This window comes from Pristis pectinata, chromosome 4 (genome assembly GCF_009764475.1).
Source record: "Pristis pectinata isolate sPriPec2 chromosome 4, sPriPec2.1.pri, whole genome shotgun sequence".
Lineage (NCBI taxonomy): Eukaryota > Metazoa > Chordata > Chondrichthyes > Rhinopristiformes > Pristidae > Pristis > Pristis pectinata.
The window spans coordinates 59279414-59294944 of NC_067408.1; the positions used below are offsets into that span (position 1 = coordinate 59279414).

General features: G+C 43.4%; 1 protein-coding gene across 6 annotated transcripts in view; it reads right to left on the reverse strand.

The window, feature by feature from the left end:
- The window catches only part of lrch1 (leucine-rich repeats and calponin homology (CH) domain containing 1), a 216625-nt gene that overhangs the window by 73736 nt on the left and 127358 nt on the right, over positions 1 to 15531 (reverse strand). For all 6 annotated transcript variants that reach the window (XR_007956127.1, XR_007956128.1, XR_007956126.1 and 3 more), the window contains exons 7-8: positions 7023 to 7110; positions 2789 to 2894 (exon numbers count right to left, since the gene is read on the reverse strand). Coding sequence is in view for 3 of the 6 variants with exons in the window: in XM_052013271.1 (XP_051869231.1) it covers positions 2789 to 2894; positions 7023 to 7110 (194 nt within the window). In the remaining 3 variants the exon portion in view is untranslated. The remainder of the gene's footprint in view (positions 1 to 2788; positions 2895 to 7022; positions 7111 to 15531) is intronic.

Genomic DNA, 15531 nt, shown 5'->3' on the forward strand with positions numbered 1-15531 from the left:
CCAAGACTTCATGGACAGCACCTTTCAAACCCACCACCTCTACCAGCTAGAAGGACAAGGGCAGTAAAAACATGGGACCACCACCATCAGGAAGTTGCCCTCCAAGCCACACATCATCCTGACTTGGAAACATATCACTGTTCCTTCACTGTTGCTGGGTTTCAATCCTTGAACTCCCTGCCCAACAGCATTGTGGGCATATCCGCACCCCAAGGACTGCTGCAGTTCAAGAAGGCAACTCATCATCATCTTCTCAAGGCCAACTAGGGATAGGCAATTAAATGCTGGCTCAGCCTTCAAAGCCCACATTCCTTGAATAATCTGCTAGGGCCATAATTCACCGTGACTAGAAAGATGTAAACAGCAAGAGTACTCCATTAGCTGGCTGATCAGTCCCAAACATGAGTTCTGAATCAAGGTATAAAATTAGACAATATTCATCTGATGTTAACAATTCAAATACATACAAGAAAAACAGAAATACTAAAATTTAAATGCTATTAGTGGTAAAACTAGTTCACAAAATCGCTTTCCTGCTCTTTCCCACAAACTTCCATATTTTTCTTTGTTCTTATCTAATTCTCTCATTGAAATGGCTTCAATAACCTTGCAGTCTATTTTTTAATAAGCGTGTGTATCATGGAAAGAGAAAGCTACGTTACAGGACCATTTTCAAAAAAAAAAGAGAAATTCGACTACTGAGGGGTCGCTCTACCATCTGCCACAAGGAAAGTCACAGGCAGGTTCCCCCTGAACCATCTCTGTGGAATGTCCTCTTCAAGATTGTCTGTTTCCATCTTATGTGTGTTACAAACTATGATCTTAAACGATAGGTCCAAACTGACTCAGTTTCAGCAAAGACTAGAGTCATGTAAGGCTGTGTCATCGTACCAACACCTTTCTCAATCCTTCTCTCCGCACCTCACCTCCAAGCTTTCCACTAGAATGGAACTAATCTACAGGATAAATGGGAAACTGATCAAGCTTCAGAACCAAGGTAACCCCAGTTTCAGTCACTGAACACAGCACACAATCGATGATTGCTATGGTGGAATAGCTCCAAGTCATCATTCACTGAAGCATGTGAGAGGAGGGATCTTACACTCATCATCCACAAGATTAAAGTCCTTTACCAACTTGCTCCTGCTGTACAACACCTCCACACTGACAATAAAGATTCATTGAGAAACACTGGAAATCATGGAGCATTTCCCATTTCTCGGGAGCTACCTCTCAATGAAGGTAGACACCAATGACAAAATTGATCACCACCTTTGGTGTGCCAGTGCAACCTGCTGATGCCAGAGGAAAAGGGTGTTTGAAGAACCTGGCACAAATATCATTGCCTAGTGGGCTGCATTGATCCCTCCCTCCCATAAAAGACCATAAGATGTAGGAGTAGAATTAGGCCATTCAGCCCATCAAGTCTGCTCCGCCATTCAATCACAGCTGATTTTTTCAATCCCATTCTCCCACCTTCTCCCCGTAATTCTTAACCCCCTTCCAGTCAAGAACCTATCAATCTCTGCCTTAAATACACCCAATGACTTGGCCTCCACTGTCCTTTGTGGCAACAAATTCTACAGATTCACCACCGTCTGGCTGAAGAAACTCCTCCTTGTCTCAGTTTTAAAAGGATGCTCCTTTATTCTGAGGCTGTGCCCTCAGATGCTAGACTCTCCTACTGATGGAAATATTCTCTCCACATCACTCTATCCAGGTCTTCAGCAGCATCTACAGCTGGAGCCTCAAAGCATTGGGTGGATATCACCAATGCTATCTTCATAAGACATAATCAATGGCAGGACATCAGAACTAACAGCAGCGTCCTGTCCCAAACCAAATCCCCAGCACATGCCTGATACCAAACTTTTGAAACAGACACACTACGTTGATCTCTGTTCACCAGGCAGATAGAGGAAAAAATTCAAGGGCACTCTCAAAGACTCCTCAAAAAAGTTTAATAGCTCTATCAATTTAGGGCAATCTCTGGCCTATGACAGAGGAGCATTCAGAATGACATAGAGAACTTCAAGTCTATTCATCAGGGACACACAGAAGCTCAGCATAAATGGGGAGAAAGAGTATACCACTCCTAACTACCCACCCGTCATCTCCTGCCTCACGTGGCAGAGATTGCAGGTCCCACATTCTCCTCACCATCCATCTTAAAGCCTATACATTCAGAGCGGTAGCAAGTCATTTTTGATCCTGAAGGACTACTCAACAAGAAAATGATTTGAATCTAAAATGTGTCCATGGGCAATCATAAATGTATGCCTGCTTCATTGCCCATGAAGATAATACCACATTCCTTCATCTCTCAACCATTTATATAATTTTAAAACTTTCAATCTTCTCTTAATCTTCTCTGCTCCAGAGAATATATTTCCAATTTTAAGTCTCTTTTCATAATGATATTCATCATATTAATATCTCATGCACAATGAACCTTCTCCAGATTTCAATATTCTTTCTATAATAGGGTTCTCAAAATTGTACAGGGAATTTGAAATATATGCTGAATAATGTTTTTGGCACAGAATCACCACTATCGATTTGGTCACCACCCTTTTGTACATGGTGCCTATGCATAGTAAAATTGAAATACCATTTGCTGGTTAAGTTCTAAACATCCATACTCCACTCTCTGAGCTTCCACTCTATTAAAAATGTTATTTACAATCTTATTTACTTTTCCCAAAATATACAATTTAACATTTATCTTTGTTGAACAAACTGCTCAGAAATAGGCAGACAGGTATGTCATCAATCATAAACAGCTCACCTTTCATTGATCCAACATTCAAATATTCCTCCTGTTTATTCAAGTGATCTTCCTCTGAGATATGTGCCATTTGAAGGGTCAGACTGGCTGTATCTTCATCTGAAGGCTGAAGGTGGGAATTGCACATAAAATCAAATGAACAAATGCAAATATACCATTTTGAAGCAGTACAAGTGACAATGCAAAAGACATTTGGATAAGTATATGGATAGAAAAGGTTTAGAGGGATATGGGCCAAACGCAGGCAATGGGATTGGTTGGATGGGGCATCTTGGTCGGCATATACGAGTTGGGCTGAATGGCCTGTTTCCGTGCTGTATTACTCCATGACTCTATGTAAACAAAACTACATTAAAATGTACAACAGTAAACAAAAAATAGGGAATGTTTAAAGGCAGTGTTCTTCCAGTAGAGTTGCTATCTCACAACCCCAGCTATTGGGTTCCATCCTGACCTTGGGTGTTGTCTGTAGGGAGTTTGCACGTTCTACTTGTGACCGTGTCGGTTTTCCCTGGGTACTCCAGTTTCTTCCCACATTCCAAAGATGTGGTCTGGAGGGTTAATTGGCTACTGCAACTTGTCTCCAGCATCATAGAGTTATACAGCATAGAAACCGTCCCTTTGGACCAACTTGCCCGTGACGAGCAAGGTGCTGACCTGAGCTGGTCCCATTTGCCGGCATTTGGTCCATATCCCCCTAAACCTTTCCTGTCTTTTAAATCTTGTAATTGTACTGCCTCCATCACATCCTTTGGCAGTTTGTTCCATACACCCACCACCCTCTGTGCAAAAAATCTGCCTCTCAGGTCCCTTTTAAATCTTTCCCCTCTGGGTAAGGGTAGAATCTGGGGGAAGTTGATGGGAATGTGGGGAGAATAAAATGGGACGAGGGTATGATTAGTGTAAATGGGTGGTCAGCACAGATTCAGGGAGGCCGAAGGGCCAGTTTCTGTACTATATGACTCCATGAATTAGTACATTGCAATACAATGCTTATTAGGGCATAAAAACCCAATATGAAAAGAGATCTAGCCATGCTTAACAAAATATAGTATTGAATCAAAGGAAAGGCTTCTAATGTCACCAAAAAGGGCAGTAAGACTAGAAGGATTTCAGAACTTAGCAAAGGAGTTCTGACTCATTGAAAGAGAACAGCAATATATTTTAAAATCAATATAATTTTATCACAGGATGGAAACGTGTGACGTGGTGTTCCTGCTGCTGACTTCCTTCTTAGACCATAAGAGAGGGGAGCCAGTCAGCCCATTGAGTCTGTTCCACCATTTAATCATGGCTAATTTATTTTTCCCTCTCAACCTCATTCTCCTGCCTTCTCACTGTAACCTTCAACCCCCTTGCTAATCAAGAACCTATCAATCTCTGCTTTAAATATACGCAACGCAATGAATTCCACAGATTCACCATGCTCTGGCTAATTCCTCCTTATCTCTGTTCTAAAGGGATGTCCTTCTATTCTGAAGCTGTGTTCTCTGGTCCTATGCTCTCCCACTACTGGAAACACCCTCTCCACATCCAATCTATCCAGGCCTTTCAATATCCAGTAGATTTCAACAAGATCTCCCCTCATCCTTCTGAACTCCAGCAGGCACAAGCCTAGAACCATCAAATGCTCCTTATACATTAACCCTTTCATTCCCAGGATCATTTTTGTAAACCTCCTTTGGACTCTCTTCAATGCCAGCACATCCTTCCTTAGCTATGGGGCCCAAAACTGCTCACAATACTCCAAACGTGGTCTGACCAACATCTTATAAAGCATCAGCTTTACATCATTGCTTTTATATTCTATTCCTCTCAAAACAAATCCTATCATTGCATTTGCCTTCCTTACTACTGACTCAACCTGCACAAGGACTCCCAAGTCCCTCTGCATCTTCGATTTCTGAATTCACCCCCTGTTTAGAAAATAGTCTATGCCTTTATTCCTTCTCCCAAAGTGCATGACCATACACTTGGTGGAACAGATCACAAGTTTGGATGGTGTTGCTGAAGAAAGCCTGGGCTTGCTGCAATATGTCTTGTAGATAATGCACACTGCAGCTGAGCTGTCCAGCTGGTAGAGGGAGTGAATGGTGGGGTAAGGGATGCCAATCAAACAGGCTATTTTATCCTGGATGGTGCTGTGCTTCGAATACTGTTAGAGCAGCACCCATCCAGGTAAATAGAGAGTGGTCTGTGCTGAACATGATGCCGAAATAAGCTACATCTCCTCTGCCTGCATATAATTCACATCCTTCCAATCCCTGCATATTCATGTGCCTATCTAAAAGCCTCTTAACACTACTGATGCATCTGCTTCCACTACCACCCATGGCAGCATGTTCCAGGCACCTTCCACTGTGTGTAAATAAAAGTACCCCACACATCTCCCTTAAACTTTCCCCCTCTCACCTTAAATGCATGTTCTCAGGCATTTGACATTTCTACCTTGGGAAAGAGACTCTGACTGTCTATCTATGCCTCTCATAATTTTATAAGCTTCTATCAGGTCACCCCTCAGTCTCTGATGCTCCAGAGAAAATAATCCAAGTTTGTCCAACCTCTCCTTAAAGCTCATACCCTCTACTTCAGACAGCATCCTGGTAAACCTCTTCTGCATCCTTTCCACATTCTTCCTGTAATGGGTTGACCAGAATTGCACACAAAAACGGACATGTAAAGAATGAGGTGGGAGGATGTCAAACTTCATCCTAACTCCCAGTACCTAATACTACTTTCTAAGCTTTTTTGAGACATTGTATGGATGTGATTATAAGTGAGCTATCATTACTTTAAGAATATATATTCCCAGATTATGTTTTTCAAGATTTTACACAAAATTTCTTTATCCTTCTCTTCTCTTAAAAAGTCTTCATAAATCATGGTGGGGGTGTCTAAGAGGGTGAATGTTTAAAGTGAGAGGGAGGAGGTTTAGAGGGGATGTGAGGGAGATTTTTTTTTCCACACAGTGTGGTTGAAATCTGGAACATACTGCTTGAGAAGGTGCTGAAGGCAAATACCCTCACAACATCTAAGAGGCATATAAGCAAGCACTAAGACATAGAAGGCTACAGACATAATGGGGGTAAATGGGATCAGTCCAGATGGGTGCAATGGTCACCTCGGACATGCTGGGCTGTGATCTACGATTCTATAAACTCATTTATGAAAACAAACAGCTAAGTTTTGGGATGAAATATTTTAGACAAGCTGCTTCTGTTACTGCAACACGCAGCTTACTTAATTGGTGCCTAAATAAAGGACGTTCCAAGTAAGGAGACAGATAAAGGCTAGCAACTGTTGTACACTCAATTACACTCAATTGATTTCCTGTGATGCCTCAGCTGGTGTATTCTGAATTCAAACACGTGACAGCAGAAGATAAAACAGCAACTAATGGCTCAGAAATTGTATGTTTTCTTAGTAATAATCATGGGCTTGAACAAGGTTGCAAAAGAATCCCTGGGCCTTAGATCATACAACACAGTTCCAAATTGCTATTATTCTATATAAACAGAGACTTTCTTTTTAATAGACTCCTCTGACCAGCCCCCAAGAATACCTACTGTACTGCAAATAATTTCAATCAACCATTCAGCCACATGATGAGCACCAGTTATTCGAAGCGTGCATCATTATTATCTCTCAAATCCAGGTGCGTACTTACAGTTCATCTTAGTGCAGCAGCTTTAATATTCATGGCATAAATATTCATGGCATAAATTTATGAAAATTGAACTAAATTCCAACTGATAAAAGCCATGGCAGCCCAGCCAAATACATGATCTTTCACTTACTTATTGAACATCAGTTGCACCTCAAAGCTGAGTCAGAAAAAGCCAAAACTGCTGAATATCATAAAAGGGAGAATGACATTGGCATCAAAATATCAGAGTTAACCCTCTTATCCACTGCTTAAAATAAGGTAGCACAAAATCCGGCTACTGAAAGACTTAAGGATCTTTGACAATCAGGATTGCTATTCTGGTCCAGCTGGCAATGAAAGGATATTCTGCTACAAAGAAAACTACATAGTGGTTTCAAACATTTGCATTTTATAGTGAAATGCAGCTCAGTGCTCATAGCACAAGAATGGTTATTTGAGTTAGATAAGAGATCCACTGTCTGCTGCTTTGTCTACTTATTTAAGCCACCAATTATATTGCCAAGAATTCTTGTTAATGTAGAAGTTTTGTCTGTAAAAAGGACATTTTAGTACATTGAAAATACTCACTTCAGTTGCAGAGAGGCGTTTATCCCCATTGTCACTTCCAATCCCAGAGTCAAAATCTTGTTTTTTGTCAGGATAAATGTCTTCAATGCTTTAAAAACAAGGGAAAGGAAATCCAAAATGTTAAAACTGAAGCTGCTGCTAACATCACATTGTACTGTCGAGACCAATACTCCTGCAGAAAAGGAACCAGGTCCTGTCTCTCCAAAGACCATCAGTATAATGAGTGCAGAGTTAGCAATTCCCTGTGAATATACTTCATTACCCAAAAAAGTCTTCTTTTTGGCACAGATTCAGTCAGAACTCATCATTCATTTCACTAATACACAGTGGGAATAGTCGACTATCAATTTACCATTTAAGTAACTGTCCTGCTTCTGCCTCTATCACCTAATTATTTTTATCTGGGTCAAGGTGAAGAATAATGCTATCCACAGGCACATGTGCTTCATCTCTCTGCAAAAGCACTGACACAACTATCTCAAAGCTGCCATGTTCTGCAGTTCCACTTATTTCTGCACTGCATTCGGTGACAATTTGTTGCCTTCTTTTCAAAGATCACAAATTTCAGCAGCTCTTGAATTCCCATACCTTTCCTGACTTTCTCCCCTTTCATTTTCCCTGACCTTATCTCTCCCCCAAGTACCAACTCTTGCATCACTTTCACTATCCGTTCTGATCTTCCACTCTAGGACCCTGAACAATCAGTTCTCAGCAGAGGTCTAAGCCTCATCCCCCTATATCTGCTAAATTCTATGACATTGAACTCTTGTTCCATCACCTCAGACTGCAGACCCTTTCTCCAGTCTCTAAAAGAGCTGATCCACCTGGACCCCTCCCTTGGTCTTGTTCCCTCTTGAGATCTATTCATTGCTGTTGATGGGACATTGACCACCTTGACTTTTCCACATCCCTCATTTATTCCAATCAATCCCCTTCTAAACTTGCAGCATTCCACTCTAAGCAGAAACCCTGATATCATCATCAAGAAGGGTGGTGTCACTATGCTCTGGTGAACTCAGCTCTAGCTCGCAGAGGCCAAACATCAGTTCTCCAACACATCCTCATACCTCCCTCTGGACTGTGACCCCACTATCGAACATCATCTCTAAAGTGGACACAGATCTCATTTCCTCAGATCTTCCCTCCACAGCTTCTAACCTTGTAGTGCCCCAGCCTCACACCACTTGCTTCTACCTCCTGCCTCAGATCCACAAGGAGGACTGTCTGGTAAAGCCCATGTTCCAGCCTGCTCTTGTCCCAATTATTTTTTTTCTTCCTATCTTTCTTCCCTGGTCAAGTCCCTCCCACCTACATCCATGACATCTCCGCTTGGACAACTTCCAATTCCCTGGTCCCAACTGACCTGTCTTCACCATTGACGTAAATCCCTCCACACCTCCATCCCACATCAGGAGGGGTTGGAGGGCTCTCCACTCCTTAACTGAGCAGAGACCCAACCAGTTCCCGTCCACCAACACACTCATTCACCTGGTTGAACTCGTCCTCATGTTAGACAACTTCTTCATCTCCACTCGTTTTCCCAGATCGAGGGTGTAGTTAAGGGATCTTGTGTGGGCCCAAGCAACAGTCTATCTGGGGGATATGTGGATCAGTTTTTGTTTCTGTCCTACTTGGGTCCCCTCTCTCAACTCTTTATCTGGTATTTTGATGAATGCATTGGTGCTGCTTCTTGCACGTACAGAGAACTCAGGCATCTCACCAAACACTCTAACGAACTTCTACACATGTACTTTTGAAAGTATCCTGACTGGTTGCACCTTAGTCTGATACAGTAATTCGAATGTGTGGAACATAACAAGGTGCAGAAAGTAGTGGACTCTGCCCATCGGTAGTATCTATAGAAAGTGTTGCCTCAAGAAAGCAACATCCATCATCAACATCCCCACTATCCGGGCCATGCCATCTTCTCACAGCTACCATTGGGCTGGAAGTACGGAAGCCTGAAGTCCCACACCACCAGATTCAAGAACAGCAACCATTCGGTTCTTGAACCAACTGGCAAAACCCTAAACACTATCTCAATATAACAAAACTATGACCACTTTGCACTACAATAGGACCTTGCTTTTTTTGTTCTAATTGTGTTCTTTCCTGTAAAAACTGTGTATAATTCATGTTTAATTTATGTCTTTCTTGTGTGAATGTTGAATCTTGTGTGAATCTTGAATGTTGTGACCCTGATGCCTGTGATGCTGCTGCAAGTATGTTTTTCATTGCACCTGTGCATATATGTACTTGTGCATATGACGATAAACTCGACTTTGAACTCGAAAATTTCATCATCTTTGCTGCCAACTGCCACCTTGCCCTCAACTTCACTTGATCCATCTTTGGCTCTCTTCTTCCTTTTCTCGATCTGCATCTCAGGGGATAGGCCAGCCACAAACATCCACTCCAGGCCCACAGATTCCCACAGTAATCCATACTGTCCTTTCTGCACCCCGCAACCCCCCCCCTCCCCAAACCCCCATTTCCTGGAAGGACTCCATTCTCCCAGTTCTTCCATCAACAATTTTAGTTTGTCTGATAATGAGATTTTCCACAAAGGGGCCTCTTAGATGTCTTCCTTCTTGTCCTCTAGCATGACGTAGCCCTTTACCATATCTCATCTATTTCCCATGCCTCTGTTTCTGACAAAACAAGGATATAGTTCCCTGGGTCCTTGCCTTCCATCCCACCAGCTGCCACATTCAACCCCACCCCTTCCAGCATTTTGAAGAAATCACTTCCTTTGGACCACTTTTTGGAGGACCTAGAGAATTAAAATCGCAGGCAACACAAAGCTCAGGGGCACCTCAGAGTCTCTGTTGCCTGGCAAGTTAATTCTCCATCTCCTTCCCACTCTGATCCATCTATCTGTGGCCTCCTGCACTGTTACAACAATGGCAATACAAGCTGTCTGGGCACATTGCTACCTTGCCAATTCAATATCGAACTCTACAGCTTTAGGTAACTCATGCTCACTGTCTGTATCATAACTGGCCATTTCTGCATAGCCATCCGTCCATTAGCTCAGTGTTTCTCTCCATTATTGCAGCCTCAGCTGCTGGGTATATCCAATAGCACTTCACTTCCCTCCATTTCACTTTCCATTGTCTGTATTCTCACTGACTTCCCTCATCTCATAGCCTTTGTTCAACTTTTTCTCCCTCTAACTCATCGACTGAATGAACTCTACAACTTATCCCGAGGGCAACCCTGGCCTCACCCAATTAGGGATATTCCTTTTGTCCTATTCACCCCTCTCCCACTTTCACTGTAATTAAAAAAAAATGTGTTTCTTTCCCAATTCTGACAGACGGTCTTTGTTAACTCTATTCTTTTTCCAGAGTTGTTGTCTGACCAGTTGAGTGCTTTTAACCATTTTTGTATTTATTTCAGATTTCCAGCACCTGAAGTTCCTGGTTTTTATTTATTGAAGAATAATGGTGTTAAAGAGTAGGCAATTCTATTCTAGACTGCACATACAGAGAGCTTATGGGTACAGAGGCTGTAGGTCAGAAGAAAATGGTTTACATCATCTATGGTCACTTAGTTCATGTGTGTCCTGGCAATGTGCCTCAAACCTAAGAGCTACTGCATAAGTTACATCCCCAGGCGTGTTGCTAACATTATTTTCAAACAAGATCTGTTTAGTTCAGATCTGAGCTGCATCTTGGTGTAACAGACGTTCAATTTCCAGTGAAATAAACTCATCACACTTGGTCAGAGCTGAGATCCTTATCAAACTACTTGGAATGAGACTGAGTGCAGTGCCACAGAAGTTAAATTGAAAGTAAAAGAGGAACTATTTGTTCACATTAGCTGTACAAGCCACAGTGGAGCCAGTTTCAGAGCAGCTGCCTAATCCAATAACACTTTGCAACAATATGTTTATCTTAACATAAGAACACAACATAAGAGATAGGCTCCAAGTACCAGCTCCTGCATTCAATAACATTATGGGTGATCTTTTACTTCCAGTAATAACCACATCACTTTCCAGTAACAACCACTTATCCCTTGGTTCCCTTAATATATAAAGATCTGTCTTGAATATATACACACCAAAGCCTTCACAGCCCTCTTGGACAGAGAATTCCAAGGATTTGCGACCCTCTGGGTTAAGAAATTTCATCTCATGTTACTCCTCAGTGTCAACCCCTTACTTTGAGACAGGAACCCCTGGTTCTAGACACCCCAGCCATGGGAAATAGTGACCCGGGTTCAATTCCGGCCACTGTCTATAAGGAGTTTGTACGTTCTCCCCGTGTCTGCACGGGTTTCCTCTAGGTGCTCCTGTTTGCTCCTACATTCCAAAAGACATAAGGGGTAGGATGTTGTGGGCATGCCATATTGGTGCCGGAAGCATGGCAACACTCTGCACAAAAGATGCATTTCACTGTGTGTTTCAATGTACATGTGACTAATAAAGATATCTTCTCTGCATCTACCCTGGTTAAGCTCCATAAGAATTTTATACACTTCAATTAGATCATCTCTCATTCTTCTAAACTCAAGACAGCATAGGCTCAGTCTGCTTAATCTCCCCTCTCAAGACAAATCCTGCCCCCTTCCATCCCACCCGCTAACCATAGGATTGATCTTGTAATATCATCCAGCACTACTGAATAATTCAACAATGTGAACATCACATTAGGAGGTGACCTCTCATCAGGAGTACCCCAGTATCCCACTGTAATTTCAGGAGAAACCATGAAGAAACGTGTAAATTGTCATTTCTAAAGTTACAGAAGAATCCTGGGAGAACACACGGAAGGAGCAATCCCTTCATCTACAGAAGTTGAACTTCCGCGATTTCTCTAACATCATACAGCACAAAAACAGGCCCTATGGCCCAACTGGACCATGCCAACCAAGATACCCCATCCAAGTTAGTTGCTTTTGCCACTGCCCATAAGAACCATAGAACAGTACAACACAATACAGGTCCTTTGACACACCATGTTGTGCCGACCTTCAAACCTCACCAAAGACTATCTAACTCCTTCCTTCCACATATCCCCCTATTTTAAATTCCTCCATATGCTTATCGAACAATCTCTAGAATTTGACGAACGTACCTGCCTCCACCACCACCCCAGGCAGTGCATTCCATGCCCCAACCACTCTCTGGGTAAAAAACCTCCCTTGAACTTCCCACCCATTACTCTTTAGTCATGCTCCCTTGTATTGAGCATTGGTGCCCTGGGAAAGAGGCGCTGGCTGTCGACTCTATCTATTCCTCTTAATATTTTGTATACCTCTATCATGTCTCCCCTCATCCTCCTTCTCTCCAAAGAGTAAAGCCCTTAGTTTCCCTTAGTCTCCCCTCATAATCCATACTCTCCAAACCAGACAGCATCTCAGGTAAATCTCCTCTGCACCCTTTCCAACACCTCCACATCCTTCCTACAATGAGGTGACCAGAACTGGACACGGTACTCTAAATGTGGTCTAACCAGAGTTTTGTAAAGCTGCATCATTACCTCGTGGCTCTTAAACTCGATCCCACAACTTATGAAAGCTAATGAAAACTTATGAAAACTTAAGAAAGCTTTCTTAACTACCCTATCCACCTGTGAGGCAACTTTCAGTGATCTGTGGATATGAACCCCCAGCTCCCTCTGCTCCTCCACACTACCCAGTATCCTGCCATTAACCTTGTATTCCGCCTTGGAGCTTGTCCTTCCAAAGTGTACCACCTCACACTTCTCCGGATTGAACTTCATTTGCCACTTCTCAGCTCAGTTCTGCATCCTATCAATATCCCTCTGCAATCTTCGACAGTCCTCCACACTATCCACAACACCACCGACCTTTGTGTCATCTGCAAACTTGCTAACCCACCCTTCTACCCCCTCATCCAACTCATTAATATCACGAAAAGTAGAGGTCCCAGTACCGATCCTTGTGGGACACCACTAGTCACAGCCCTCCAATCTGAATGCACTCCCTCCACCACAACCCTCTGCTTTCTACAGGCAAGCCAATTTTGAATCCACACCCTCTGACCTTCTGAAGAAGGCTACCATGTGGAACCTTGTCAAACACCTTACTAAAATCCATATAGACCACATCTACTGCACTAGCCTCATCAATCTGCCTGGTCACCTCCTCAAAGAATCCTATCAGGCTTGTGATACATGATCTTCCCTTCACAAAGCCATGCTGGCTGTCCCTAATCAGTCCATGATTCTATAAGTGCTCATAGATCCTATCTCTAAGAATCGTTTACAACAGCTTGCCCACCACAGACACAAGGCTCACTGGTCTGTAATTCCCTGGACTATCCCTACTACCTTTTTTGAATAAGAGGACAACATTTGCCACTCTCCAATCCTCCGGTACCATTCCCGTGGACAATGAGGACTCAAAGATCCTAGCCAACGGTTCAGCAATCTCCTCCCTCGCCTCGCGGAGCAGCCTGGGGAATATTCCGTCAGGCCCCGGGGACTTAGCTGTCCTAATATTTTCTAACAGCTCCAATACAACCTCTCTCTTGATATCTACATGTTCTAGGACATTAACCTTACCAACACTGTCCTCAGCGTCATCAAGACCCCTCTCCTTGGTGAATACTAAAGTGAAGTATTCATTGAGAACCTCACCCACTTCCACAGCTTCCAGGCACATCTTCCCACCTTTATCTCTAATCGTTCTTACCTTTACTCTTGTCATCCTTCTGCTCTTCACATAAGTGAAAAAAGCCTTGGGATTTTCCTTAACCCTACTCGCCAAGGCCTTTAAATGTCCCTTTCTTGCTCTCCTCAGCCCCTTCTTAAGTTCCTTCCTTGCTACCCTATATTCCTCAAGAGACCTATCTGATCCTTGCCGCCTTATGTATGCTGCCTTCTTCCTCCTAACTAGTTGTTCCACCTCTCGTCACCCATGGTTCCTTCACCCTGCCATTCTTTCTCTGCCTCACCGGGACAAATTTATCCCTAAGATCTTGCAAGAGATCCCTGAACAATGACCACATCCCCATAGTACATTTCCCTTCAAAAATGTCATCCCAATTTACTCTCGCAAGTTCTAGCCTTACAGCCTCATAACTTGCCCTTCCCCAATTAAATATCTTCCTGTCCTCTTTGCTCCTATCCTTGTCCATGACAATGCTAAAGGTTACGGAGTGGTGGTCACTGTCCCCCAAATGCTCACCCACTGAGAGATCTGTCACCTGACCCAGTTCATTACCTAATACTCCATCTAATATGGCATTCCCTCTAGTCGGCCTGTCAACATACTGTGACAGGAATCCGTCCTGGACACACTTAACAAACTCTGCCCCGTCTAAACCTTTGGAACTAAGCAGGTGCCAATCAATATTTGGGAAGTTGAAGTCTCCCATGATATCAACACTGTTGTTCTTGCATCTTTCCAAAATCTGCCTCCCAATCTGCTCCACAGTATTCCTGCTGCTACCCGGGGGCCTATAGAATACTCCCAGGAGAGTAACTGCTCCTTTCTTGTTCCTAACTTCCACCCATACTGACTCTAGAGAGGTTCCTTCTACATTATCCACCCTTTCTGCAGCTGTAACAGTATCCCTGACCAGTAACGCCACCCCTCCTCCTCCCCTCCCTATCCCTTTTAAAACACTGAAATCCAGGAACCTGCCTTGCTGACAGCCAAGTCTCTGCAAGAGCCACAATATCATCGTCCCATGTACTTATCCAAGCTCTCAGTTCATCACCCTTATTCCTGATACTTCTTGCATTTAAGTAAATGCACGTTAGCCTATCCACCTTTCTACTTTTATACCCTATACTCTGCTTCCCCTTCCTCAAAGCCTCTCTACATGTTAGATCTGACTTTTCCCCATGCACTTCTTATTCTCGCAAACTAGTTTAAACTCTCCTGAAGCAAACTAGTTTAAACTCTCCTGAAGCACACTAGCAAACCTGCCTGCAAGGATATTGGTCCCCCTCGGGTTCAGGTGTAACCTGTCCACTCTGTACAGGTCCCACCTTCCCCAGAGAGATCCCAATGATCCAAAAATCTAAAACCTTGCCCCCCTGCACCAACTCCTCAGCCACGCATTCATCCGCCATCTCCTCCTATTCTTACCTTCACTATCACGTGGCACTGGCAGCAATCCTGAGATTGCTACCCTTGAGGTCCTGTTCTTCAGCCTTCTGCCTAGCTCCCTAAACTCCCTTTTCAGGACCTCATCCCTCTTCCTACCTATGTCATTGGTACTAACATGTACCACGACTTCTGGCTGTTCTCCTTCCAGCTCAAGAATGTTGTGGACCTGATCAGAGACATCCCAGACCCTGGCACCTGGGAGGCAACATACCATCCGGGATTCTCACTCATGTCCACAGAACCTCCTGTCTGTTTCCCTGACTATCGAGTCCCCCATCACTATTGCCCTCCTCTTCTCCTCCCTTCCCTTCTGAGCAGCAGGACCAGTCCCAGTGCCAGAGACCTGGCTACTGCCGCTTGATCACTGTAGGTCATCCCCCTCAACAGCATCCAAAGCGGAAAACCTGTTACTGAGGGG